The 26,771-nt window shown below is 39.6% G+C and overlaps 1 protein-coding gene across 18 annotated transcripts in view; it reads left to right on the top strand.

Annotated features, from left to right (window-relative positions):
- SDK1 (sidekick cell adhesion molecule 1) overlaps window positions 1–26,771 on the top strand; it is a 656,852-nt gene that overhangs the window by 434,149 nt on the left and 195,932 nt on the right. For all 18 annotated transcript variants that reach the window (XM_039493139.1, XM_039493140.1, XM_039493143.1 and 15 more), the window contains 2 exons: window positions 22,087–22,198; window positions 23,222–23,412. In XM_039493139.1, the coding sequence (XP_039349073.1) occupies window positions 22,087–22,198; window positions 23,222–23,412 (303 nt within the window). The remainder of the gene's footprint in view (window positions 1–22,086; window positions 22,199–23,221; window positions 23,413–26,771) is intronic.

The following is a 26,771-nucleotide window of genomic DNA, read 5'->3' on the forward strand; positions in this document are numbered from 1 at the left end:
CAAAACCCAGAATAGACTCTCTTGCTGTGCTGTTGCCTTACCCTAGGACAATAGTCTACTCATGGCTGTCTTATAAAAAATGTTGTTCAAGCAGAATTAGATGCACCCAAATTGCTGTGTGCCTACAAAGGCGTTCTGTATTTACCAGTGAATTTGACTGTGCTAGTAATATATCTGCATGTTATAAAAGCCAGACAGGGTCATTAAAATACAAAGCTATGGAAATAAATGTCTGATTCCTTATTTTTTACATAACATAAATGTGTGTATGCCATGTACTGTGTGTACCACGTCACCCTGATCATGTATCACTTTTGATGCCTTGCGCTTAATCATTTTTGCATCCAGTCTGAAATAGCTCTCCTGGTTTTCAGAACTCTCCACAGAGTTGCTCTATTGCATCTTTCGGATCTCTTCATTTCTCCTCCCAGTTTTTCTGTCTGTGCAGCCAGTCATAGAGAAGGGGGGAGGGGGGAATGCTCAGGAATTTTGCAGAAGCCTATGTGCATTAAAAAGCCACCATTACCCATAGAATTTAGGGGCACCACAACTAGTAATAAAAAATCTTGACCTGGCTTTCTGACATCTCCTAGTGGATGTCTAGTGGTCAGCTAAAGTTCAATGTGGCTGAAACAGAGCTCTTAAACTTTACTCCCAAGCTCCTTTCTCCCCAACTCCTTTCTTGGTCACTTGAGGTTACTGTGTGATAGTCTCTCAATCTCTATAACTATGGACAACACCAACATCCTGCCTGTCACTGAGGCCTGTAAACTGGGCATCATTTTTTACTTGGTCCTCATATCCAGGCTATGTCTAAATCTTGCAGAATTGGTCTGCATCACATCACATTTCCTATCCATCCACACAGCTAAAATTCTTGTCCAGGTTCTCATAAACTCATGTCTCAATTACTTCAATATCCTTCTCTCTGACCTTAACAAATTCAGTCTTGCCTCACTCATATCCATCCATTCAGAATGCTGCTGCAAATGTTTTCCTAGCCCATTGCTTTGATCAAATCACCCTTCTCTTTGCATCTCTCCACTGGCTTCTCCTTCTCTATAGCATCAAACTGCTTGTCTTTACTTTCAAGGCCCTTCATGGTCTATCTCAACCCTACCTGTACTGTCATTTGCTGTCAAGATGTCGACTGTCCCCTCTAACTGGCCGAGATGGCAGCCTCCATTGCCTGCTTGTTTAATTTTCTAACAAGTGCCTTAACGCTTTCTCCCATGCTGCCCCTCACATTTGGGAGGAGCTCTCTGTAAACATCCACAAACCTAACTCATCATCCTCCTTCAAAACCCTCCTTAAAATTCTCCTGTGCCATCATGCCTACCAAAATCTTGACAATGGTTAGGTTGCTGATATGCTAAGAGCACTGCCATCATGCTGACCAATATTGTGTCACTGTTTCCTTGTACTCCCCTGTCTGTCTATCCATCTGTTGGCTTTTGTCTTATACTTAAATGGGCAGAGGGACCATCTTTTTGTTCCGCATTTGTACAGCAGCTAGTGCACTGGGGTCCTGGCCCATGACAAGGGCTCCTAAAAAATAATTAATAATTTTATCTTTGATCAGCTTTCCTCTGTGCCTGGTGTCACATTTTTCCATATTGGTAGAGGGAGAAACCCTGATTGATTTATTTATATTTTCATATTGATGTCTTTGAGCAAGATAATAATGGTGAACTAATAACATGTGGGTCAAGTTTGCTGGAATATAACACATCTGAGGATCTGGATCTCAGTGGGGGCCTACTTCCTCACAGCTGAAATTTTCTTTGGGAGCCTTAAATATTAGCATTCTAGAAATTGAAACAAAAAATTGTATTCAATTAATTAAATAGTACTAGATTTTAGTACTGATCCAAAAATAATGTAATATCAGTGTAGTAAGCTATAGTGTTTTGGACCATTACTATAGAATAATACCCAAACTATTAACTACTCACAAACTGAGTTACTGACACCAAACGCAAATCTTTGCAAAGATAAGGAGCAACAGAGGTCTAAAATGATTTGCTATGCCCCATCCATGATGAAGTAATTAGCCCTAATGTTTTGCTGTTTTGTTTTGTTCTTAAAGATGTGCCAAAGAGTTTGCTAAAATATAAATATTAAAGTTAACATTTCAAGAAGAGAGTTAACATTCCCAAAAATAAATAATTGGCTCTTGAGGATCTTGCAAATTGTACATGTTTAGTTCTGAGGCACAGGAAAGCACCTGTATTGAAAAGCTTTATTATTATTATTTATTAAACAATCCACATTTTGATGCAACTGTCCTGTATCAGCAAAAAAATCCTAAAATATCAACATTTGATGATGTGTAAACTTTGTATCACAACATGGCAACAGTCTTGTCCAGAAAACAAAAGCGGGAACCACATTTTGCGTTTATCCATGGTTTTTCAGCAAACGTGCAGTTAGTTAAAAAAAAATGTTTCATTGGTTGCACTTAAATTGAAGAGCATGAAGATTACAGGATACTATTGAGTATAATAGTTTGTCTCTGGTTATATTTTTTTCTGCGTGATAAGTAAGGGTTTGGAGATATATTGAGCTCTCAGATCTCTGAAAGAGGGAAAGTCTACGAGGAAGTGTTTTCTATCTTTGGTTCCTTTGCTGTACAGCTTACATATTTTATTTTTCAATCTCAGGACAGATTGTAACCTTTTTGGTATTTCAAACACCATACAGAGTCTCCCCTGGATTACACAGTGGCAGGTTGTAAATTAACATTTTATATGATAAATAATTATTTTGCTACATTGTAATTATAATTTTCTGATATTGCCACCTTTCTTATGTTTGTAAAAAATTGTTTAGAGTTTGGCTGCATAGTAGATATTATATAGTCCAACCTCATATACACAGTCTTGAAGTTCAAGGTATTCCATTTTTTAATAGGGTATAAATGGATAGAACCAAGGGAAGACTTACATGAGAAGTATCTCTGTAAGTCTGCAATACAGTCAGCTCTGATTTGATGTCAGAATTATTGATTTCCAAACCTTGCAATATAAGATGAATTTACTTAATTCAGTGAGACGGAAAGAAGAGTGTGTTGGGGGAAGAAAATCACAATGGAGTAAGAGACCAGGAAAATGGCAGAAGTACTATGGACTTGTCATTTATTGTTTTATTTCTTTTTGTAATACTTGTAGTTGTGCACCTGCCTAGAATACAGAAACCTCATTTTAAAAATCCATAACAATAAATAGTACAGGGAGAAGTATATTGGTGGGGGAAAGGGGGGTGGGAAGCAAGGCTGACATTCACCACCAGCATAAATAGGTGTAAAGCCATTGACTTCCAATTAAGCAAGTATTGATTAGGCCTAAGGAGACAGATATAGAAGGGGGAGGGATGATGGCAGAAAGGGACAAGGGGAGATATACAAAGATAAGGGTCACAGATGGAGTGAAACAGAGAACGCAGGTGGGGACATATGGATGTAATAAATAGTTCCATAGTTTAGGATGCACAGGTGAAACAGGGTGTCCTATGTATATGCAACTCTTTCTCCCTCCCTCTGAATCATAAGTCATTGAGTCACTCATTCTCCACAGATCTCACTTATAAAGAGTTCTCAATATTTTAGGCTGTGATTTAGACTAAATCTCATCTACCGTTTCCTTCTCACGTTCCTATATTCTTCCCTTCACCTCTGAATGTAATTAGTATCCAAGACAGCTCATCCGCAGTAGTTAATGCTTTGAATTTATCTTTTTCTTCTACTCCTATCTCCTTGTTGTTTTGGCTTGCAGTGTATATACCTATTTCTCTAAAGGGTTTTGATCTCTTTCTAAAATATTTTATGATGCTTTATATGAAAGAGCCTACATACAAATAACATGCATTGAATGGAGTGTGTATATGGACACAGATAAACTATGAAGTTGTGACAGAGAGTACCAACAGAAGTTTGCCAATTTAAGGGAATTTTCATGCTTCCACAACTCACATTTCTTAGATCTAAAAACTGAAAGGTTTTCAATTGCTCCATAACAGCATCTAATTTCTTTGCTGTTTATAAAAAGGAAAATTAAAAAAAAAATTCTAAAGCATAGAAGTTCAAAACCCTGCTGCTGTGAACACCCAGCAACCTTTTACAACAATGCTGTAATTTCAGAATGATTTTTAGCCTGAGGACGAGCGATGTGCATTTGTAGCAGCCAAATTGACACGATAGAGTGTAATGGCTCCATAAGAGCTATTACAGTCTGTTGGGTAATTAAAAGCTAGATGGAATATTGACAAATGATCCGTGCAATCTGATTGGCTAATGTCTTTGCTTTTTGAGGATTTAAATCATTTTTGACCATTTTATCATTTTTTTCATGTGGGTTCATGTTGTTTAAACCACCAGGAAATCCTATTCAGACCCAATGTTATATGAACTAAGCTGTCAAACCTTTTGCTGCTTTTTGTGTATCCTATATGTAATTTTTGCATCTCAAGCCATATGTCACACTTCTTGTGGGCAACGGTAATGTTCCACTGACCTGACAGTGAGAACATATATATTTTATTTAGAACTTTCTAAAAAGTATCACACAGATTCCCCGCCCATTCTGCTCCCTTTTCCCTGCTCAGGTAGAGCAAAGGGAGCATAGACAGATTGCATAGACTTTCCCCTAGCGAGATGGAGTCCCACAGTGGGCATAGGACTGGCATAATTGCCTCCTATTCCAGTCTTCCCACAGCTCTCAGGGTGTTTCAGAAGGGAGAAGAGGCATGGCTAAAGAACACTGGTCTCCCCCTGTCCTCAGGTGGTGAATGATCCCTTGGGGTCTGTTGCTGTGCTACCCAGGCTCTTCTAGCCAGTATCTGAGGACATGGCTAGACAGAAAATCAGGGAGCTGTAACTGGCTCCTTGACTGCCCCTCGCCCCTTTGCTGTCCTCAGTTTGGCCCTAAGTTACTACCTAAAACTGTGTATTATTGAGTTTTAGTGAGGTCTCTGGAGTTCTGTGGCACTTCAGAACCAATTTCTGTTGCTGCATTAGTGAGTGTACAGCTGTATTTTATAGATTCTGCTGCATTACTCCTGCAATGAGGAAGTGTGCCTGCACATTCCACTGTTGCAGAGTACAAGAACTGTTTTTAATCTTTTATTTAAATAGCTTAGATGTATGTTTTCAACTTTCTCAACTCTCAATTAAGCTTTTTAAATAAAAGATGAGAAGACTGAAGAGTGCCAGTGTATGGTACTGTGGGCTCGTTAGGGGACATGGGGCTTTTTGGAAGAAAAACGAATGATTTTAAAACATAAAATCTCCTGCTTCTTACCATACCGTTATTATTGCTTATTGACGCATTAGTGAGCATCTCCAAAACAAACAAAAGGAGGGACAGCATGCGGTTACGTATGGAGTGGAATTTAAGTAAGGAGGAAGAATTTGCTCATTGATGCCAGATTTAAAGGCATTTCTGCAGTCATCCATTGATTAGACAGTATTTCCCATGGCCAGAGAATTGGGGTACAGTATAGGCCCCGAGGTTTTATCTCCTTTTATGTATTATTCTGAACATACTTAAACATTAAAATAAGCTCTGCAATGCTGTGCACAAATTATTTCTGGTATTATTCTTTCTGCTGCATCCTAAGGGTAATCCTTTGTGCCACAAATACACTCTTATGGATTTCCACCAGTTTTTCCCCTTTGGACTTCTTCTCCCATGAAGCATGCAGTTGTGGCCAAAATTAGCCCAAGGATGACTCCAGTCAAACAAGATTTTCTTCAAAACCCATCAGACCTGCTCGTAAACTACACATTGAGCAAAGCTCATATGTGCCAGGTTTCACTCATTTGGAGGAAAAATCCCTAATTTTGAATTACTGTTATTATTTATTGAATACAGTCAGTGTGATTGGAGTTGAATAAAGATTAAGGAATACATGGGACCAGATCTTCTGCTGGAGTGAATTGATTTAGCCTTTTTGAAGTCAAAGAAATTGGGCCTGGCTGAAGATCTGGACCATCAAGTAGTTTGCGGTCTGAAAACCAGATTTTCAAACCTGTGCGCATGCACAGATACTGACTTGTGCTTGAGTACAGGAGCTTGCTCTGTATTCCTAGACTAAATTCCCACTGTTAACTATTTTTCTTTCTTTAAGCCCTCTGACTCGTAACTTGATGCATTTTCTAGTGTTTCATTCAGAACCATATTGTGAGTGTGGCTCCATCTGAACGGCTGAGTCCGTAACTTTGTACAGTAATCGGTAATGATCTTCCACACACACTGCCATGATATTTTAATTCCAGCAGTTACTCTAATTCCTTCTACATGTTTTATTTTCCCCCTCTCTTGCGTATGTGGCAAAGCTTTTTGTTTGGAGGGGAAGCGCAGTCTCTCCAATAAATAGCCCTCTTCTCTTGTATTTCAGGCTTTGGAATCTCACTATATGTAGCAGTTGTAATTTTAAACATCTGCCTGGTGATGCAAAGAAGACAACTGCATACACTCAAGTAGGTCAGGACCTACAAGTTCCAGCTTCTTAATCTGACCCTTGACAATGCCTCTGTGGGTTGACAGTCACTATTTTATTTTTTTCTTATTGTCTTAATTGCAGTTGCAGTGTAAATCTATCTATTAACACAAAGGGTTGAAGTAAAGAAAAGAAATGCAGCTATTCCTGGGTGCTTTGACTCTCAAAGTAGCTTCTCAGCCCTATGGTTGTGTGGAATCAATGCCACTAATAACTTTTCGGTCATATGTTGTTATAGTGTTGAGTAGGAGCACTGAAAACGTTTTAAAAAACAAAAGCTTCAGAACTGCGATAATGCTGACATATCATTAGTATGATTGACATGATAAATAAGTCAGGTCATAAGGAATAATGCAGCAGTAAATCCCTGGCCACACGAACTTCCTGAGGGGAAAAGGGGTCTATTAAATTTTCTGTATAGAAATTGCAGTCAGTGGTGTATAAACAATGTATTATATAGCAACCTGTTCAGTGCTCAAGTTGTTATTGGCAGGAGCTGTCACATTTCTATAGTGTGATGGGGAAAGGCCAGATGGCTATAGTAAAGTAGTGAGGAACAGGTATGTTAGCCCCAGGCTAAACAAATCCGTGGTACCATGGTAATCAAATGGCAGTTGCTCCAGGTTAATCAAAACACCTGGGGCCAATTAAGATCCTTCTAGAAAGCAGTGGAGATAGCTAGGTTGATTGAGACACCTGAAGTGGGGGCTGCTGTGGGGAAGTGGCCCAGGGAATTGTACATGTCCTGTTTCTAAAAAGTCAGCTACCATAGCTGATACTACTAGGGTCCCTGGGCTGGATCCTGGAGTAGAGGGTGGGCCCAGGCTCCTCCCTTTGCCCCCGATTAATCACTGAGACTGGGAAACAACAGAGACTGTGCAAGGTAGGGTAGCTTCTCCTAACCTCCCTTGCTCAGAATCAGGAAGGTTCATTAAGGATTGGAGTTTTTCTGAGATTCAGTAGCATACACTGTCTGTATGCAGCTAGGCACCTCATTCAGTGGCTCTCCAACATTCAGGACATTGCTCGTTATCTGTCAAGCAGATCAAGGAAACTCAAAAATGCTATCTAAATGTAAACAGGTGGGAAATCAGTGATGCAAGTCAGGACGGACTAAAACTGTGAGCCAAGGGCCTGGCTAATAAATAACTCAATGGACAGCAGGGCTCTGTGGCTTTAGCTCTGGTTGAGGAGAATCTTGACCAATTTTAGGATAGTATTCCCAGCATTTAACGGAGTTTCAGGGTAGGTTGAATCAAGCCATCAAAGAGATGTCAGAGAACCAAATCCTCTCTCTTTCAAATCTAGGGGATTTGAGTCCCATTGAGCCACCCCTACATACAATATCTGTAGGAGAAGAGGTATATAGTTGGTCTTGTTGAGGATCTTCCTTCAAAAGATGCTCCCAGTGTGGACCCCAAGAGACTCAAAACTATTTCTGACTTGCCTACATTCATACTTCCCCTTCCTCTAGAAAGGCCTTGGTTTCTTCTGGGACATATGGGAATCTGTCACCAAATTCACAGAAGTAACTGAACAGAATTCAGTTTCCTTGATTCCCCCATTCCCAGGGGGATGCCATCTTCCTTTCCCAAAAATCCCTTCAAGTGCTCCAGGATTTGAGATACCATCTCTCACTTAAGCTCCATAAGCACTGTTGTTCCAGTTCCAAACTCAGAGTAGTGGTATCCAAGTGACTAGGGAAAACAGACTGACCCTCAGTCTCAAGAAGCTGAACCAGTGCTATATGTCCTCAAAAGCCATTTCCTGATATAATCTAAAAAATCTTTGTTCATGATCATCCACTCAGAGATATCTTAGTATCAGCTGACCTTTCAGACACATGTATTTATCCATGTGACATCTCTAACCATGCATTACCAGCAGTGTTTCTATTTCACCAAAGAAGAATCTCCAGCCCTACCAATCTAAATCACAGCTGCACCATGAGTACTGACCAAGGGGTTGTTGATAGTGGCAGCATTCAAGAGTGAATGAAAGCAATGGCATTTTACCTGGCTGCTCACTTCACCCGAGTTGATTTGTTATGCCTGAAGACTACTACAAGTTACAATGATCTCTGGGAGCTGAAGCAGCTGGGACGTAGATTGGAGAGCTGTCAAGAGAGCAGCTTGGAGTCTGATCATTTTCTATGCACAAGTCCTAAGCTAGTGTTTAGAAGAGTTGTCACTGAGGGCAAGAGATGTTATTTGTTCTTGGCCATTAAGAGCCAAATTGGGCTGCCTTGCAGTGGCTCACTAGGACATTACTTTTTTTTTTTATTCTCCCATATTGTATTCCATAATCTAAGTTTTCACTTAAGAGTCTCTAACCCATATAGTTATGAAGGTAACTTTCAAACTAAGTATAAATCAATGCAATGATGTGTGACTGAGTCTGCAGGCAGCATGAAATAGCTTTGAAAGGTATGAACCACTTCTTTTATTCTTATTTTGACATCATGTGTGGTGGAGCTTGGGGAGAATAACACTGACTAATTTTTTTCCAAGCCAATCATTGTTGGCCAGAGACACCATGAGGAACTGTCCGGCTTAGTGCTTTCAGGCAGCATGCAACTGCATTTAATCCAGACTGCCTTGCAGCATTAATAATTCTTTCAATTGAACATCGTGGTAAAAAGGGAATCTGGGGAATGAGAAACAACATAGATGCACGGGGCATCTTCAGAGCCACAAAATCAGTATGGATCTTGGTTATCTGCTGGTATGGGGGGAAGAAACCCCGCTTCTTCCTCCAATGGGAGAATGTGTAAGAAGCTCAGAGAGGGAAACCTCAGTTTCCTATCCGCTACATTCATGCGGCCCATGCAGGGGTTGAGATGACTCAGTAAAGAGGAGAAGACAGACTTTTATCTGTTGTTGCCTCCTTTACATGTTGCTCACGCTGTATTTTCCAAGAGCACATTTGACTTATTATGTTTTTCCTCTGGTGATAAATTTTAACTTTCTAATAGTAGGAGCAAAGGTTTTATGCAGAATGAAATTAGCTATTTAAAATGTTTAACTTCACGTCCTTGCTCCGTTTTACATTTTATGTATTCCTACCCATAGATCTAAATATGAAAGGGCAGAAAAATTCTTGGTGTTTGAAATGCTTGTTGTAAAGGATTTTTCATGACAAAGTCGGCTGTGTCAGGTTCCTCTGGGAGCAAAGAGAAATAGGCCTTTTTCAGTGAAGTGTTTTCTTTTGTCTTTAATATTAGTTACCACTATTAATTGTAAACTTAATATTTTTTGACATTTTGTGGGTAAGAAAAAGGGACACACTGTGTGCAATTCTTTGTAAAATGTACAATTTTTAAACTGAACCTGCCTTTATTAGGTTCAGCCACCCGCTCTGATTTCAAAGACACTTGTTGTATGGTCCAATGTCATATATAGAAGGTTCATCATAATTTCCATCAGGAATGAAGCTAGTGCTACTCTAGCCACTATTCAATTAGTTATGAACCTAAAACTGCTGAAAAACGGGCAGGACCGCCATGTGGGAGGAGCAAAGTGACAGATTTGATTCCCACCTCCCCAATTGAGAGGGCACTCAAATCGAGTGGCACTGTGACCTATTGCACAGAGTCACAAGGAGGGGCAGCCAGGCCAAACCTGAATGGTGCTGCAAGCCCATGAACCAGGCCTGGAGTGGGGAGCTGGGCCCAGCCCTGCAGGACAGGAGCAGGGTGAGTGTGGGGAGGGGCTCACGCTCCAGTCCAGTCACCCCCCAATCTTCCTGAGGCCACCCCTCAGTGGTAATTTTTTGGAAGGATGAAGGGGGGGTGATGGCAGTTTCAGATTTTGTTCAAAGAACCCAAAAACCTCTGTGCACCCCCCAGAATAGGAAGTCCAGAGAAATGCTCAAGGCCTTAGTCCTGCAAATACTTGTGCACATAAGTAGTCAAACTGACTTAAAAAATTAAACATGTCACTGCTTCCAGGACCAAAGCCTAAGTAGTGAACAAATAAGAACATAAAAAATCAAGTCTACATCAGTGCTGGTGAAATGAGGCTCTTTTAGTCATCTGGGAAACCAGTAATATAGAATGAAATAGCACAGGAAGGAGAACTTTATATGTACACCACTATAGGCAACATTGTAAAGCCACCATAAAACAGTAAAATGAAATCCCAAGGGTTTTTTTTCAAAAATAAGACGAGATAATTCATTGATTTTCATTTTCTTTTAGGATCAACAGTACTTCGGGATTATTTCTTGAAAGAACTATTGAAAAAGCAAAACTTTAACATCATCAAAAATACTCCAGACAAACAGTCTGAGGCTTCTTTTATATAAGTCTTAGACCTTGTTTTGCTGGATTTTTTTTTCCCCTGGGTTAGTTGGTTTCTGTTTTGTTTTGGCACGGGGGAGGGGGGTGTTCGGATTTTCTGAGAGATTTGTGGCTAAATATATGACACATTTTATTGTCCTAAACCCACACCATATGAAAAAAAAATATTGGGATCTTGAATTAACCAAAATCCCCTGGACCCATTTAAAACTCTCCTTAGTAATCACTTTGGCTTTGCCAGCTTCTGATCAACTGCATCTCTCCCTCTGTGGAGTGCTTCTAAGAATCTGTAAAGATGGCCAGTTTTTCGTGTGTGTGATCTATTCACTTAGTGTTTCCTTTTGTCACAGACAGTTATGGCTGCTCAGAATTTGTAGAACTAATAGCAAAATCAAAAGAGGACAGAAGTCACAAAGCAGAAAGGGGAAAACAGCTGTCTGACAGGCCTTCTGACAGAGAATTCTGTTTGCCAATCAGCAGAAACCAATTACCTGTTTATTTCTACTTAGGGCTTTCGGATTCGTTTCAACTACCTGACATAATTTTAATCCATGTCTGAAAGTAATTTTGTATGTGTGAAAGTGACCCTCTCTCCTTTCACTAACATGTCTATCTGTTTATCTATCTAGAATATGTAAACTTAACAATTTATGGATATAGTGGTGGAGGGGTCTGTTTTGTTTTCAGAAGACCCCTGTTGCACTTTTCTATTGCTCTTGCTGATGTGAGAAGGTTCTGCCCTATTTTTTCCCCCTAGATAGTAAAATTGTAGTGTTGGTATTAACCCCCTTTAGATTTGCTTTAGAATTATGTTGACTAAAAGAAAAATCTTAGCTGTGTCACAGACTGGCTGACTACAAGACCAGTTAGTTTTAAATAGATAACCTGGGGCCATATCTCAAACTGTCTTGTACTAGCTGAGCACTATGTTTCTACAATCTAGGAGCAAATTTATTCCTTTTTAAGATAGCTGGGGTAGACAGGAAAGAAATACATACATTTTCACTTTATTTTATCTGTCTTTCACTCCTAAGATTTTCCTATTTATCTGCACCGATGTTGTGACACCCTACAGTCATTGTGATATAACAACTTCAAACAAGAAACAACACAAAGTAGAGGTTTGCACAGGTGGGTGATGAGTGGGAAGGGAGACACGAATTTTCCACAGCCACAAGCTTCCATTTTCTTCTACTGAAGCAACTGCCATATGCAGTGAGGGGTGTTCACCATTCATATTGCTAAAAACAATTACCCATCTGTTCCCTTGAGGGTAAAAAGCCAATATGGGATCCAAGAGACATTGTGCTTCCGAACCCCAGTCTTATCTGGGAGCACCAGATAGAAGATAATCAGTACATTAATGCAAGCAGCCATTGTAATGGGCAAGTAAGGGCATCTAACAATTGATTCGTAACAATGCTGACACTTCCCGTATTACAGAAATAATAACAACAAAGAGCCCTGAGTAATAACTTCCCCTTAGCTTTCTTTTTACTGTACTTGCAGTATTCTTGTAGTATGCATTTATATACTGTATATAAATAGATACAAAACCCCATTCCATCTTTCAAAAGAAAGGCTATTTTATTCTGACTTCAGAAAATTAAATGCTTATCCATCTGTGGAATTATTTTTGAATGAATATGTTTGTAGGCTTTGTTTAGCTGGCTTAGTCTTTACCATTTTTGAATGTTCTATGTATTCACAGTTGTTTTGTTCTTGCTACAGTGGAAATACAGCACACTATATTTTCCTCCTGGCTGAGGTCTGAGGCGACCTTATAATATAAAATATCCAAAAGTTTGGTAATCACAAAGGCTGCGTAGGGAAAGCATCACATTTGGAAGAACTTCTGTGCTTAAAAATGTAGGGGACGGGGGCATTTATTTACATTGGATAAATTATTCTGATCTGTTTATGGTTCTGCCCTGCTTTTAGGTTTTACAGTACACTAAATATGTAAATGAAAGATTTTTATTTGCTTCTGGATCTCTGTGACCTGCACTACTTATTAAAGATTTTATTTCTTTGTGGAAGAGAAGAGGGAAGTAGACTGGTTTGATGAGGGGAATGGGGAACTTCAAACCATATGGGGTGGACCTCAGGCCCCTAGTAACCTATTTCTTAAAATATTATTCTGACAAGTCATTCCATATGCTTGTTTCAGTTAGGCTGTGGGGTAGCTCTTGTTTTTCAGTTCTGTTCCCATTATGAAAAGGATCAGAAACAACAGACCTTTGGGAGCAAGGTAGCAATCTGGATCCCAAAAGATGTTTCATATATAAATAGAGTGCAGCAAACGTTGACCTTGAGCTTAAAATGCTGTACATACGTGCCTTTTGTATTGAACAATGGGTTTTTTTTCAGCTAGCAAAAAACAGCTGTTAGTACAATTTTCTAAACATATTTGCATAACCTTTCCCCTCACCCTTTAATAAATGGATTCATGTTCATAAATTACAGTGTTTGAAGTGGGGTTATGTGACATTTTCATGTATGAAAAGCGTTTAGATGTAACTAAATTTCTTCAGGGAGCTGGGGGTGGGTTTTCTGTGGATGGCTTTGACTGACACATTGCTTATCCAATGACTGATTTTCCTTGGTGAATCACTGATCATGTAAAGTGCAGATGATTTTCAGAAACTTGTAACTAAAGCTGCCTTTTTGTCATCGGAGACGTGGCTTCTTTGATTTTTATTGTTTTTTAAAGCATTTAAGACTTGACATTTTATTTTTTCTGTCCATGGGCAAGTGGATGAAAGAGTGAACTGTTTCAGTGAGAACCTTAGGAAGCTGCCATGTTAAAATCTGGACTATGTGGAAAGATAAAGCAAATTCTAAACTCTCATAGGTCCTCGTCCTGCAATCAGATCCCCATGGGTGGACCTTTGCACCGGTGCAGAGCCCCACTGATGTCAGCAAATCTTGCCCTGGCTGCTCAGGGAATAATACCAGTATCAAGAATCTTCCTTGGGTCTTTAGCAATGTAATATGCTAACCATCTAATCATTTAACCACTAAACTAGCCAATCAACATTCTCTTGATTTAGTGCAATTCAGACAACTGAGGAATTTGTTACTGTTCTGAAAAATTTGGGCAAAAATGGCATGTAGAATGTGATCAGTAACAAGTGCATTCACAGACATCATGGTGATATCAGTAGTATAAACAGATGAAAAGGGTGGACGTCTTTGATATAGTCTGTGTGAGCTCTAATGGGTTTTCTACAGTGCTTAATTTGTAATGAAATAGGTGCCAGGGCTCAAGCAATTTTTTTTACTTTCATAACGGACATGGGAAACCTAGAGGTGCCAGGGCTATGAACTGCCAAGCCTAGAGGTGCTGGGGCTCAGTTCTGGCAAACTCTGGCAAAAATTAAGTACCGGTTTTCTATAAAACTTGATTCAGGAACAGTGAGGCGACTCTCCTTGTAGCACCCAAATCTGCTCATTTTACACATATGATGAAGTCTCATTAGCTTCAGTAGTACTCAGTGTGAGTATTGTGAGAAGGATTTGGCCTAAACGTACCATTTTAAAAAACATTCCAGAGTTTTGGGCAGAGAGGCAGGAATCCCCTACATAGTCTTCCTGAATGACCTGCAGATCTCTATTGTTTCTGCTAATATCTTTTCATTAGCATGGATTGACATTAACTGTTCAGGTTTTCCAGATTTGCAAAGAAAGTATGCTCTGATTTTGCACCATTTATTTTCAAAGCTGAAAATCATCTACATTAAAATGAGTTAATTACAAAAAAGAGTCTTTACGTCAGAGAATTGACATTTTGTTACTCATCACCTGGATTCTTCCTTTAGACTGTTGCAGTCTGCCATTCAAATGTTAAACTGTGAATGCACTGAATTTTATAAACCAGAATAGTTTTAACAGTTAAGGCCCTGATCCACCTCCATGAACCTTCACACCCACCTAGATTTCCTTTGATTTCAGTGAAACGCTGCACAAATGTAAGGGTCAGCATGGACCAGACTGAACTAGATATTTCCTTGGCAGCTGTTGTTTCAACTTTTATACCCAGAAATTAAGCTATTATTTAATCTTATCTGATTTCTTAAGTAATTGTATCTGAAAGTGCTTCCTCACCCCTTAAAATGATCCTTTCAACGTGCAGAGTCAGCAGAGTTGCTTTTCTTTATCCCTGTCATTTTTCTTAGTCCAAGAAATGGCAGATGAGAACATTTTCCTTGGTACATCCCGTTCATTCGAAACAGAGGTGTGCTCAAATGTGTTACAAATAAGGGGGGAAAGAAACAACTAGACAGTTTGTCAAATTGTCCTATTTTATTTATTTTCTCTTGTCAAAGAGAAGAATCCTGAAGTATATAAAATGAGGTAAAAATGGTTAGAGACATGGTGGGTGACTTCTGTTGGTGAGAGAAGTTTTGAGCTTACACAGAACTTTTCTTCAGGTCTGGGAAATGTACTCAAAGTGTCACAGCTAAATACAAGGTAGAATAGATTGTTTAGCAGGTATCTAGTGCACTAAATGCCCCAATAGCTACTATGGATGAGAGACAATTACTGTGCTCTCAAATGAGCTCTCACAGAAAAATAAGAAGACACAAACATCCTATCACCTGTGGGTGAACACTTTTCACAAAGCAATCACTCTATATCTGGCCTCTCAGTCCTCACCCTCAAAGGAAACCTGCAGAGCACCTTCAAAAGATGAGCCTAGGAGCTTAAATTCATAGTTTAGCTAGATACTAAACAAAAAAAAAAAGACTAAATAGAGAAACTGTATTTATGGCTTATTACAACAATCTATAACCCCCTTACTTCCACCACCCCCACCCCAGCTTTTTCTCTCCCTTTCTGCCCTATGACTGGAGAGAGATTAATCAGCTACTTCACCTTGAATGGTCTCTTGAAGTATGTTTCAACTACATACGCTGAACATTCTGTTCTACCTTGTATTTATCGTGACCCTCATTTCCCAGACCTGAAGAAGAGTTCTGTGTAAGTTTGAAAGCTTGTGTCCTCATCAGCAGAAGTTGGTCCAATAAAAAACATTACCTCACCCACCTTATCTCTCTAATATCCTGGGATCAATATGGCTACAACAACACTTCATATAAAAATGATTGTACATATGAAGATGAAATTGAACCTAAAATGTGGCACTATATTCTGTCTCATTTTTCTTCTCTTCCTGCTGTTGGACAGCAAAAAGTAAGAGGTCCCACATCTAGGCTTCCATGAAACTTGTCATTATCTTTGGTAATACAACCACGCCTGGCACCCGGCCCTCCCTCTTTGTTTCTTTCCTCAGCTTTGGTCACTCCACTACTGAACCTCTCTGGCTTGAATTTAATGTGTTAGAACAGATTTTTTTGGTTTTCTCATTATCTATTCATCAGATTAATTGTCAATTCTGGTATGCCTTTGTTTAAATTAGAAATACTAACAGGTAGCACAATAAATTAACTCAAATCCATTGTTGAGAAAGGGGATGATAAATACATGAACTAGGTACATGAAACACATGGGCTAGAAGAAGAAAATGGGGCCCTGCTCCATCATAAAGTGACTCTTGATGTTTGGCACAGATATTCATGTGCAGCAAAGCACCGTTTTTATAACTTTTGGAGAGCTGTCTGTGTGAACCTCCCAAACCTGTGTTTCCTCCTCCTGAGCGTGTGCCTATTGCTCTTATTTTAGAGTATCATAGAAAAATATAACCTCAATTCCACTGATCAGTTATTTTAAAATCTTTTTAAACCCAAGCAGTCATATTGCAGATACAAAAAGGTTCTAGTTGACCATGGAGAGGGAATCAAAGTATCCAGCTCCCCCTGCTGGCTATCTGGGACAGGCTGCGGTACCTGTTGCTTCTTCTTTGCTTTAAAGAAGACTAAGGCTAATTGATACCATTGCTAGACCATAGCTTTTGTTCCTTTGACTAATGTTGAATAAGATTACACATTACATCCAGTTAGATATTTGATATTAAAGCTATTTGAAGAAATAAAAAGCCACCTGAGTGTCCTCTAGATAAAATGTCTTGGGGTATATATTTTCTCGAGTTAAAAGCCCTAATGATGTGTAGGATGATAAGTTTCTTAGCAAAAAGAAACCCCTCACTGTGCATGGGGGAAGGTCAGCTCAGTGACAGAGACTGAACTACCAAATTGCTCTTTTTGCACACGGAGTTGTGAGAAGGCAAGTTCAGAGTGTAGAACAGAAATTTTGTCTGCTTTTGAGTTCTACTGCTGAGAAATAACAGAGCTGTACAACTAAATAAAGTCTTAATTTCCTCAACACTACATGGGACAATGTAAAGAATTTATTTCTGGAATGTTCTTAAAATACAAGCCTGGATCATGAACTTGCGCAGGAGCAGCAGAGAAAGCAAAGACCCTCTCCCCTCTTTATAGAGGCAGGGAGAGGTCACTCACAAAAGCAGTCCCTGTACTCCCTGCATCTGTAGAGCACAAGGACTGTTCACTTCTGCTTTTCCTCAGAGCAGGGGCATGAGGAAAAAGAGCTGGGACATGACTCCATGCCCTCTCCTAGGCTGTAGATACAGGGCTGGTGCACTGTGGGAAATGATGGAGCAGAGTGCTCGCTCCCTGAGTGAAAGGAACAACCTGGAGAGATTGCGCCAGCATGAGGTCCAGTCACTCTGATGCTTCTCTTGGCGCAGTGTGACCCTGCACCATCCTCCACACGGGGCTCTGGCTTAAAAAGCCAAGATCTTGCCCAAAATGTATTTTCTATAGGTAACTTAAATCTCTGTGGAGTCCCATAAATTGTCTTTTATTACTCCTGAGGATTGGGCCCTAGAGAACTCCCTCAAAGATTTCTGAAGCTTCTCCGCTCTGTATTTTTGGCTTTGTCATATGTAATATATAACATGCCTTGTTGCCAGGGTATCTGAGGCAAGTTTCCTTGTGGTTGGAGTTCAGTTCTCCATTAATCTTTCCCTAGGGCTAAAAGTAACAGTTCTTTCTATCTGCATGAAAGTCTTTACAAAGAAAAAAGTACTTTTAAAAATGTGTAAGGCTGTTAAGTGTTTAAACATTTGGACATATTTATAATGTGGATTTTAGCTTGTTTCATTTTTTCCTGTTTCTGCTAAGCTCTTGTTAGTTTGTCTATATTGTCTATAAGTTGTCTTCAAATTTGTCAGACAATGGAAACAGCTCACATAAAATATTTTCTTGCATAAGAGCTACTGGTTTACATGATTAATATATTTTCTATTTTCATATAGAAAGCCCTGATCCTTCAAACACTTCTGCTTGTGCTTAACCTCAGGCACATGAGTATTCCTATTGAATTCAATGGGACTAGTGACATGCCCAAAGTTAAGCACATGCAGAAGTGTTTGAAGGATCAGAGTCTTACAAAATATGTTGTTGCTTTTATGATTTCAGTATTTGAGGGGTACTTCACTTTTCATTAAAAATGTGCTTTGGGTGTACTTTTGTACCATATATATTGTATATAACACACGGGGAAAGAGTGTGATTGTATGGGATGCAATCTTGGTTGCTACTTGTTTGTAGAGTGACCAGATGTCCCGTTTTTATAGGGACAGTCCCGATTTTGGGGTCTTTTTCTTATATAGGCTCCCATTACCCCCCACCCCCGTCCCGATTTTTCACACTTGCTGTCTGGTCACCCTACTTGTTTGAGGTGACTGCATTTCTCATGAGTAGGCTTGGTGTAGGAGTCTACTTTAATCTATAACTGTCTGCAGTTGTACATTTCAGCTGACACTGAAATTGACCCAAAAAAAAAAAAAAAAAGCAGTCGGGGACAGTGAGCATGCCTTCAGGGACTGGGTATCACCAGCCCTGCAGCTGTGAAGGAGACCTCTGCAGCTCAGTTATCACAGGGGTGAGTGAGCAGATCCCTCACAGCAGAGGGCCCTCTGCGCTGCTACAGGGCTGGTGACACCTGATCCCTGCAGACACAAGGGGCGGGAGGAGGCAGATATAGAGTGATCACTTTACTACATGACCCCAGAAGGAAAGACTGAGGCCTGGGCCTGCCCAAAGCCAAAGCCTGAGCCCCACCACCACGGGTGTTGGGATCAACGCTGAAGCCAAAGGACCTCAGTCCCAGGTGTGGGGGCCTGTAACCTGAGCCCCGCCATTCAGGGCTGAAGCCCTCTGGCTTTGGCCCCAGCCCTGGGCAGTGGGGCTTGGGTTTGGCCCCAGGCCCCAGAAACTCTAATGCCTGCCTTGGTGACCTGATTAAAATAGGGTCGTGACCCACTTTGGGGACCCTACCCACAGTTTGAGAACTGCTGGAATAAAGACACCGGATTTATGGCTTACTACAACAATCTGATTTTCCCTCCCCTTTCCTTTCCTCCCTATGACTGGAGGGTTGTTAATGGGTCACTTTACCTCAAATGGTCCCTTGAAATATGTGTTATCTACTTATGCTAAACAATCTGTTCCATCTTGTATTTTAGCAGTGACACTTTGAGTTAGTTTCCCAGACCTGAAAAAGACCTTTGTTTAAGCTCGAAAGGTTGTCTCTCACCACCGAATTTGGTCCAATAAAAGATATTACCTCACCCATCTTCTCTCTATTATCCTGGGACCAACGTGGCCACAACAGCAGTGCATAGAAAACCTGAACAGTTTCTGTCTTACCTGACTATCTGAAATTGGTGGTTCACTTCTCCCAGGTTGCATTGAAAAATGGTTTACATGCTGTTTCTATGGTATTATTTCATTTCTATCTAAATTGAGATGTTCTGGTACTTTCTGAAATTGTACCTTGTAGGTTTCTACAAAAGGATTTCCCTTAAGGCATGTTATGGGCCCATAGCTATCGATTACACGGTTACAGTTGTGTTGAGATTAATACTTTCAGAGGGACTTTAGTCTTGCTTCATCATGTATTGACAACAAACAATGAAATGTTATGGATTCCGTCCTGCAAAGGGAACCATGTGGATGCCCCTGCTGAGACCCATTTGCAGGATCAGGGCCATAGTGGATTTCAGCAGGTGACTCTTTGGTTGTGCAAATGGAACTTTTGACTGTTCTTGAGTATGAACTACAAATATGTATGCTGCCTAGTTAATGTTTATATGGTGCTTTGAAAATTTAGTGTTCTATGTATATGCTTATTATTTCTGCAACTGACATTTTTAGGTACAGTACCTAGCAGCCAAGCACCAAGCATTGTGATGAGCTCCATATAATGTGAGAATACAGCATATTATACTGGATATAGTAATGAGCACATTAGCTTTCCATTAGATAAAAGTTAGAAGAACATTGGCTTTTTATGTCATGATTCAAAAGAAATATACTAGATCCAGATCTGTGTCTTCTTAACCCCACATGTTCAAAAACCATTATCAGATGGCTAATTCTACTAATAGATTTAGTCTAGGACATTGTATGAATATGGCTCAAATTCTATTCATTAGTGTTCTCATTACAATTAGTAATAAAGGAGTAAATGAAGCCTTTCCTATATTACTCTTGTTGCAAGGAAAATAAAGTGTTCTTCTAGTTCTTGTGCTTATCTGTTTATTGCACAAAGAGCCTGTTTCATATGGTGAACTCCTGGACGTCAGCACAAAGCCCACTTCTATTCTTTCGTTGTTGTTGGAGTGCTGTGAGCTGTCCTCCAGAGGTGCTGATAAGGAGTGAACATGGTTTTCCTCTTTTATAGATGGAGATAAGCAGTAATTAATGCAAAATTAGTGCCTTGTTCATTGACCTTTTAGCATTTACTGCTGCTAACTTTCACCTCACACAAAACCAGTAGAGAACAGTTGATTTACCACCTGCTAATAGCCAGCCCAGCATTCCCAGTAATTTTGTGAAAAGAGATCTGAATTGAAACAGAAGTAAAAATCACTAACAATTTAAATCTTTAAGGGGTCTTTGGCTATAACAGTTAGTGATTTGCTGTGGGTGTAAATATATTGAAAAAGAGGAATTACTAAATGCTTACTTCAGAAAGCATCTCATCTGAGGATGGCACTTTGGCACATGCACAAAATTGAACACTTGCTTAAAGTTGAACACGTGCTGTTGTGAATGGGGATGAACTTAAGTACTTCTGGAGCCTGAGGTTGAACTACATGCTTTCTTCTCTCATACTGTGCCTTCCACTGTCAGCTGAGAATGTGTCAAAGAGTAAAAATCTTGTCACTATGAGATTTAGAATATTTGTTTTGCAAAATGCTGCTTTCTTCTCTTCTCTCCCACCCACCCCCATTTTAAATGTCTATGAGCCCCTCTACTGAAAGCCTGTTTTGTCCAAAATGTGAAGGAAAGAATCAAAGATTTTTGGAAATACGAGATAAACACAGAAATTTCTTTCCATTTTCTGCTCTTTGTGGATATGTCATTGTAGCAGAGTTTTTTCATTACCCATAATGATGGATTTTGCATAGTTAAGCCTCCTTAGCAAAAAGTGTTTGAGCCAGTTTGGATTTGCCTCAGTTTAGAGGTATTTTAATTTCTTTTCCCTATAATTCCTTTATTGAGTTCTTTATTTTTGGAAATCTTCCATTATTCTCTTATTCAAGTTACCTTCCCCACCCTTCCTTCTACCTCCAAATGAATAGCTAGAAGCAAGGCAATAACACATTGGCATTTTAATTCACTTATTAAATGCATGTACAGAAAATTTTAAAATGAAACCAGTAAGATACCAGCCTTTTAATCATTTTTTCTAGTGTCTACTGACTGTTGCATAAGCTAAATTATTTACAGTTTGATGTCTCACAAAAGAGAAGCAGATTTGGGTTATTTATTTCTCTGATAAGAAAATGGATTGAAGTTGCTGTGATACGTTCCTTTGTTAATTTCATATTTGTTCCCTAGTGTAAAAAAAATCTTTTAAAAGAACTATTGCAAGTACTGGCAAGCTCTTTTGAAATGGTATGGAAGTTATACGATTAAACAAAACATGAAAAGGGCTTAAAAATATAAGTCAGCAACGGTTTGATAAAAATAAATGCTCAGCAGTTGAAAACCTCTAGGATGCTTAATTTGTTTGCTCTCTTTTTGGGAGTAGTCCTTGTGAGTTATGTGTGTTTTTTGAATTATTGCAAGCTGGGCATTTTGAAAGTGTGTGTTTGTACAGTATAATGACAGTAAATGAAAATGACCATACTGAAGATCTCCTTCTAATGAGGAGATTAAGACGCATGATAAGGTTGAAGAGTGAAATTTGCAGCTGTGTCATTTGCTGAGATCCTTTCCTGGAATGTTTCAGTCATTGCTGTTTGCAAATGTACAGTGTTTTCACGAGGGTTTTTTTTCTGCCCTTTGTAGATGCCAACAACGTGTCTGACACCACAGCTCCTATCATTGTAGTCCCTCCGCGCAACACCAGTGTGGTAGCAGGAAGCAGTGAAATCACACTGGAATGTGTGGCCAATGCAAGGTATTGTAAATATAGTAGTAGTAATAATAAAGAACTGTCCTCTACTTAAAAATGGAGTGAGAACTTTTTTTTTTAATTTCATGATTGTAATAAGCAGAATATAGCATACAGCTTGCTTTGCACAACTGATAAGGAATCCATATTACTTGTTTAACATATAGATAATTTCTGGGAAAATAAGAAACTAGACATAATTACTTCCCCACCTTTACTCATGCTGCAACAGAGTAAAAAAGAGAAGGCAGAAACGTGACATTTGGCCATCAGCAAACACTCTGTAACAGGAGTCCATAACATTAATGGTTAATCCTATTACTATTAAGTTGGCTGTTGAAATGCAAGATGACTGTTTAATAGTCTACATTTCCCATTAACTAAATTATGAAGGAGATCCTCCTATTTTCCTCACCCCACATAAATAAAATGGACAAGGGAGAGTACTGCAGTTAACTGTTACAGTTGTTCTCAGCTTACAGTTATTACAATTAACTTCTTGTACACACCATAATGTAGAGTATACATTAGGAATCTCACTAAAGGCTAGAAATTGTTCCTATTAAAGCCAATTGAGGATATTGGGAGTAGGATTGAATTCTAAGAGAGGTAAAGGGCTGGGGCCTTTGGATGGTAAGAGGTCCAGCTGGTTTCCTCTCCCCCTAAAGTCAGAGATGTTCTTGATACAGTTAGTGCTACCTCTGTAACTGTGCTATAATGAAAGCCTCTCCCGTGTAGCTGAATCCCATTGTAGTGTTTATTTTTAATGTTGTTTGCTTAGACAAACCAAATCATTAGTGCTTAAGTTCCATTGCTATAATAATTAGCCATCTTTGTTCAGTAGTACTTGAGCAGTCTGTACTCTTGATGTGTGATTGTTAAGACATCAGCGTTCTATCTGAATTCATTTTTAAGTGTCTAATGATCAATCAGCCAGGGATATTGGAAGAGTTAGGTGAGTTATATTCTCTGTATTATAGGTGATGATATCATTCACTGAAATAATCTGAATGTTTTTTACTCTCTCAGACCTGTTGAGAAACTGAGCATGACCTGGAAGAGAAATGGAATAAAAATAAGCAGTGGGGTTAACAGTTTTGGGAGACGTCTTACTATCACCAACCCAACCACTGCTGACATTGGGATGTACTTTTGTGAGGCAGAGTTGAAAGACAGCACTGTTGAGCCGGCAAGAGCAAAGGCCTTCCTCTCTATAATGGGTAATTCTGAAAGCAGTCTCTTTTATAGTAAAGCAGGGTTTGGACTCGGGTATAATAGGAAATAGAATTGCTATTTTAATATTTCATCAACCTTACATCTGAATCTCTCCTCAGTGAATGGGACAAACAAGGTGAAGTGGAGTTTTCTTCCAGATTAATTCTGCTGTTCGTCTCCATGAATATAAATTAATTAAACGTACTTTTTTAAAGCATTGATGTGACTCTGAATACCCTTTGAAACTTAAATGTAATCGTGAAACTGGGGAAGCCCAGGAGTAAAATCCTTATCATGCAGCTTCCATGTTGTGGCTTTTAGCTACATTAAATCCTGGTTAACTCCCAACTTGCTTACTTCTAGCTTTAACATGTCATGCTGCTATTTTTGCAAGAGGATCTTTTCGGAGAGCTTTTCTATATTGCCCTTTGCAAATTCTAGTCCTGGGGTGAAGGACGTTCCCAGGCCCATGTGCTGGCCAATGTCAAATGAGAGAGAGAAAGTTGAACTTCAGTGTTACAAGCCACGTCTCCAGTGCTTGATTTGTAATGAAAGAGGTGCTGGGACTCAAGCAATTTTTGTACATTCATAACTGATGCAGCAAGCCCAGTGGTGCTGGGACTATGAACTACCAAGCCTAGAGGTGCCGGGGCTGAGCCCTGGCACAAATTAAGCACTGCATGTCTCTGGGCTCTAATATTTAACAGTACATTGTTACATTCAGGCTAAACTTTTAAACTATAGCAGCTTACTAAATGCCCATGAATTGATCATGGACTTTTTTATGTTTCCTTTCCAGTTTTTGCTAATTAGCAACATATGTGTGTGTAAATTAAGCTTTCTCCAGCTGGGGTTGCCCATGTGGCCCTTGACTAATTAATCATGGCTCAATCTGTGAAGCTTCCCTAGGTGCTAAACTCCCACTGACTCCAGTGGGGGTGCTCATTACCACACAGGAGGGCCTAAATACCTGGGAGGATCAGGCCTCAACAATATCCATTATCCATCACTTTGGAAGATATTGTGAAGGCTCAAACCAAAAGTGGATCCAGACTGCTGGCACTTAACATTAAAAAGGTTGCAGAGCAGCTTTTCAACTAAGAGATGGGGGAAAGCCAGTTGCAGCAGCGAAGCACGTGGATTGGACAGAGACTTCTCTTAGAGGAGAGTCTATTGATAGAGATTCTCTAGGTTCTAGTCTGGAGGAGAGGATGGAAGAGGATAAAGTGTGGGCCAGATCAGATGAGAAACATTCACATAAAGAATCTGACACATCAGAAAAGGGCAGACAAATAAACAGTGACAAGTTTTTAAAGTGCTTGTACACAAATGCTAGAAGTATCAATATTAAGATGGGTGAACTAAAGTTCCTTGTGTTAAAGGGGGATATTGATATAATAGACATCACAGAAACCTGGTGGAGTGGAGACAATCAATGGGACACAACCATTCCAGGGTACAAAATATAACGGAGTGGCACTATATATGAAAGAAAATGTATAATCAAATGAAGTAAAAATCTTAAATGGATCCACATGTTCCATAGAATCTCTATGGATAGTAATTCCATGCTCTAATAAGAATATAACAGTAGGGATCTATTATTGACCACCTGACCAGGATCGTGATAGTGACGATGAAATGCTAAGGGAGGTTAGAGAGGCCATCAAAATAAAGAACTTGATAATAGTGGGGGATTTCAGTTATCCCCATATTGACTGGGTACTTGTCATCTCAGGATGAAATGCAGAGACAAATTTTTTTGATACTTTAAATGACTGCTTCTTGGAGCAGCTGCTACAGGAACCCACAAGAGGAGAGGCAATTCTTGATTTAGTCCTAGTGGAGCGCAGGATCTTGTCCAAGAGGTAACTATAACAGGACTGCTTGGAAATAGTGACCATAATATAGTAACATTTAACATTCCTGTGGTGGGAAGAACACCACAACAGCCCAACACTGGCATATAATTTTCAGAAAGGTGAACTATGCAAAAATGAGGACGTTAGTTAAACAGAACTTAAAAGGTACAGTGACTAGAGTGAAATCTCTGCAAGCTGCATGGACACTTTTCAAAGACACCATAATAGAGGCCCAACTTAAATGTATACCCCACATTAAAAAACACAGTAAAAGAACTAAAGAGCCACCGTGGCTTAACAACTATGTAAAAGAAGCAGTGAGAGATAAAAAGGCATCTTTTAAAAAGTAGAAGTCAGATCCTAGTGAGGTAAATAGAAAAGAGCATAAACACTGCCAAATTTAAGTAAAAATGTAATAAGAAAAGCCAAAAAGGCATTTGAAGAACAGCTAGCCAAAAACTCAAAAGGTAATAACAAAATGTTTAAGTACATCAGAAGCAGGAAGCTTGCTAAACAACCAGTGGGGCCCCTGGATAGTTAAGATACAAAAGGAGCACTTAAAGACGATCAAGTCATTGCGGAGAAACTAAGGGTACGTCTACACTACGGGATTATTCCGAATTTACAGAAACCGGTTTAGTAAAACAGATTGTATAAAATCGAGTGCACGCGGCCACACTAAGCACATTAATTCGGTGGTGTGCGTCCACGGTCCGAGGCTAGCATCGATTTCTGGAGCGTTGCACTTTGGGTAGCTATTCCGTAGCTATCCCATAGTTCCCGCAGCCTCCCCCGCCCCTTGGAATTCTGGGTTGAGTTCCCAGTGGTTGATGGGGAAAAAATCATTGCCGCGGGTGGTTCTGGGTACAGCCTCACCCCTCCCTCCCTGAAAGCAGCAGACAACCGTTTCGCGCCTTTTTTCCTGGGTGAACTGTGCAGACGCCATAATACAGCAAGCATGGACCCTGCTCAGCTCCATACTGCAATAGTGTACTTAGATTTCCAGAAAGCCTTTGACAAGGTCCCTCACCAAAGGCTCTAACGTAAAGTAAGTTGTCGTGGGATAAGAGGGAAGATCCTTTCATGGATTGAGAACTGGTTAAAAGACAGGGAACAAAGGGTAGGAATAAATGGTAGTTTTTCAGAATGGAGAGGGGTAGCTAGTGGTGTTTCCTAAGTGTCAGTCCTAGGACCAATCCTATTCAATTTATTCATAAATGATCTGGAGAAAGGGGTAAACAGTGAGGTGGCAAAGTTTGCAGATGATACTAAACTGCTCAAGATAGTTAAGACTAAAGCAGACTGTGAAGAACTTAAAGATCTCACAAAACGAAGTGATTGGGCAACAAAATGGCAAATGAAATTTAATGTGGATAAATGTAAAGTAATGCACATTGGAAAAAATAACCCCAACTATACATACAATATGATGGGGGCTAATTTAGCTACAACTAATCAGGGACTAGATCTTGGAGTCATTGTGGATAGTTCTCTGAAGACGT

Source organism: Mauremys reevesii, linkage group 10 (assembly GCF_016161935.1).
Source record: "Mauremys reevesii isolate NIE-2019 linkage group 10, ASM1616193v1, whole genome shotgun sequence".
Lineage (NCBI taxonomy): Eukaryota > Metazoa > Chordata > Testudines > Geoemydidae > Mauremys > Mauremys reevesii.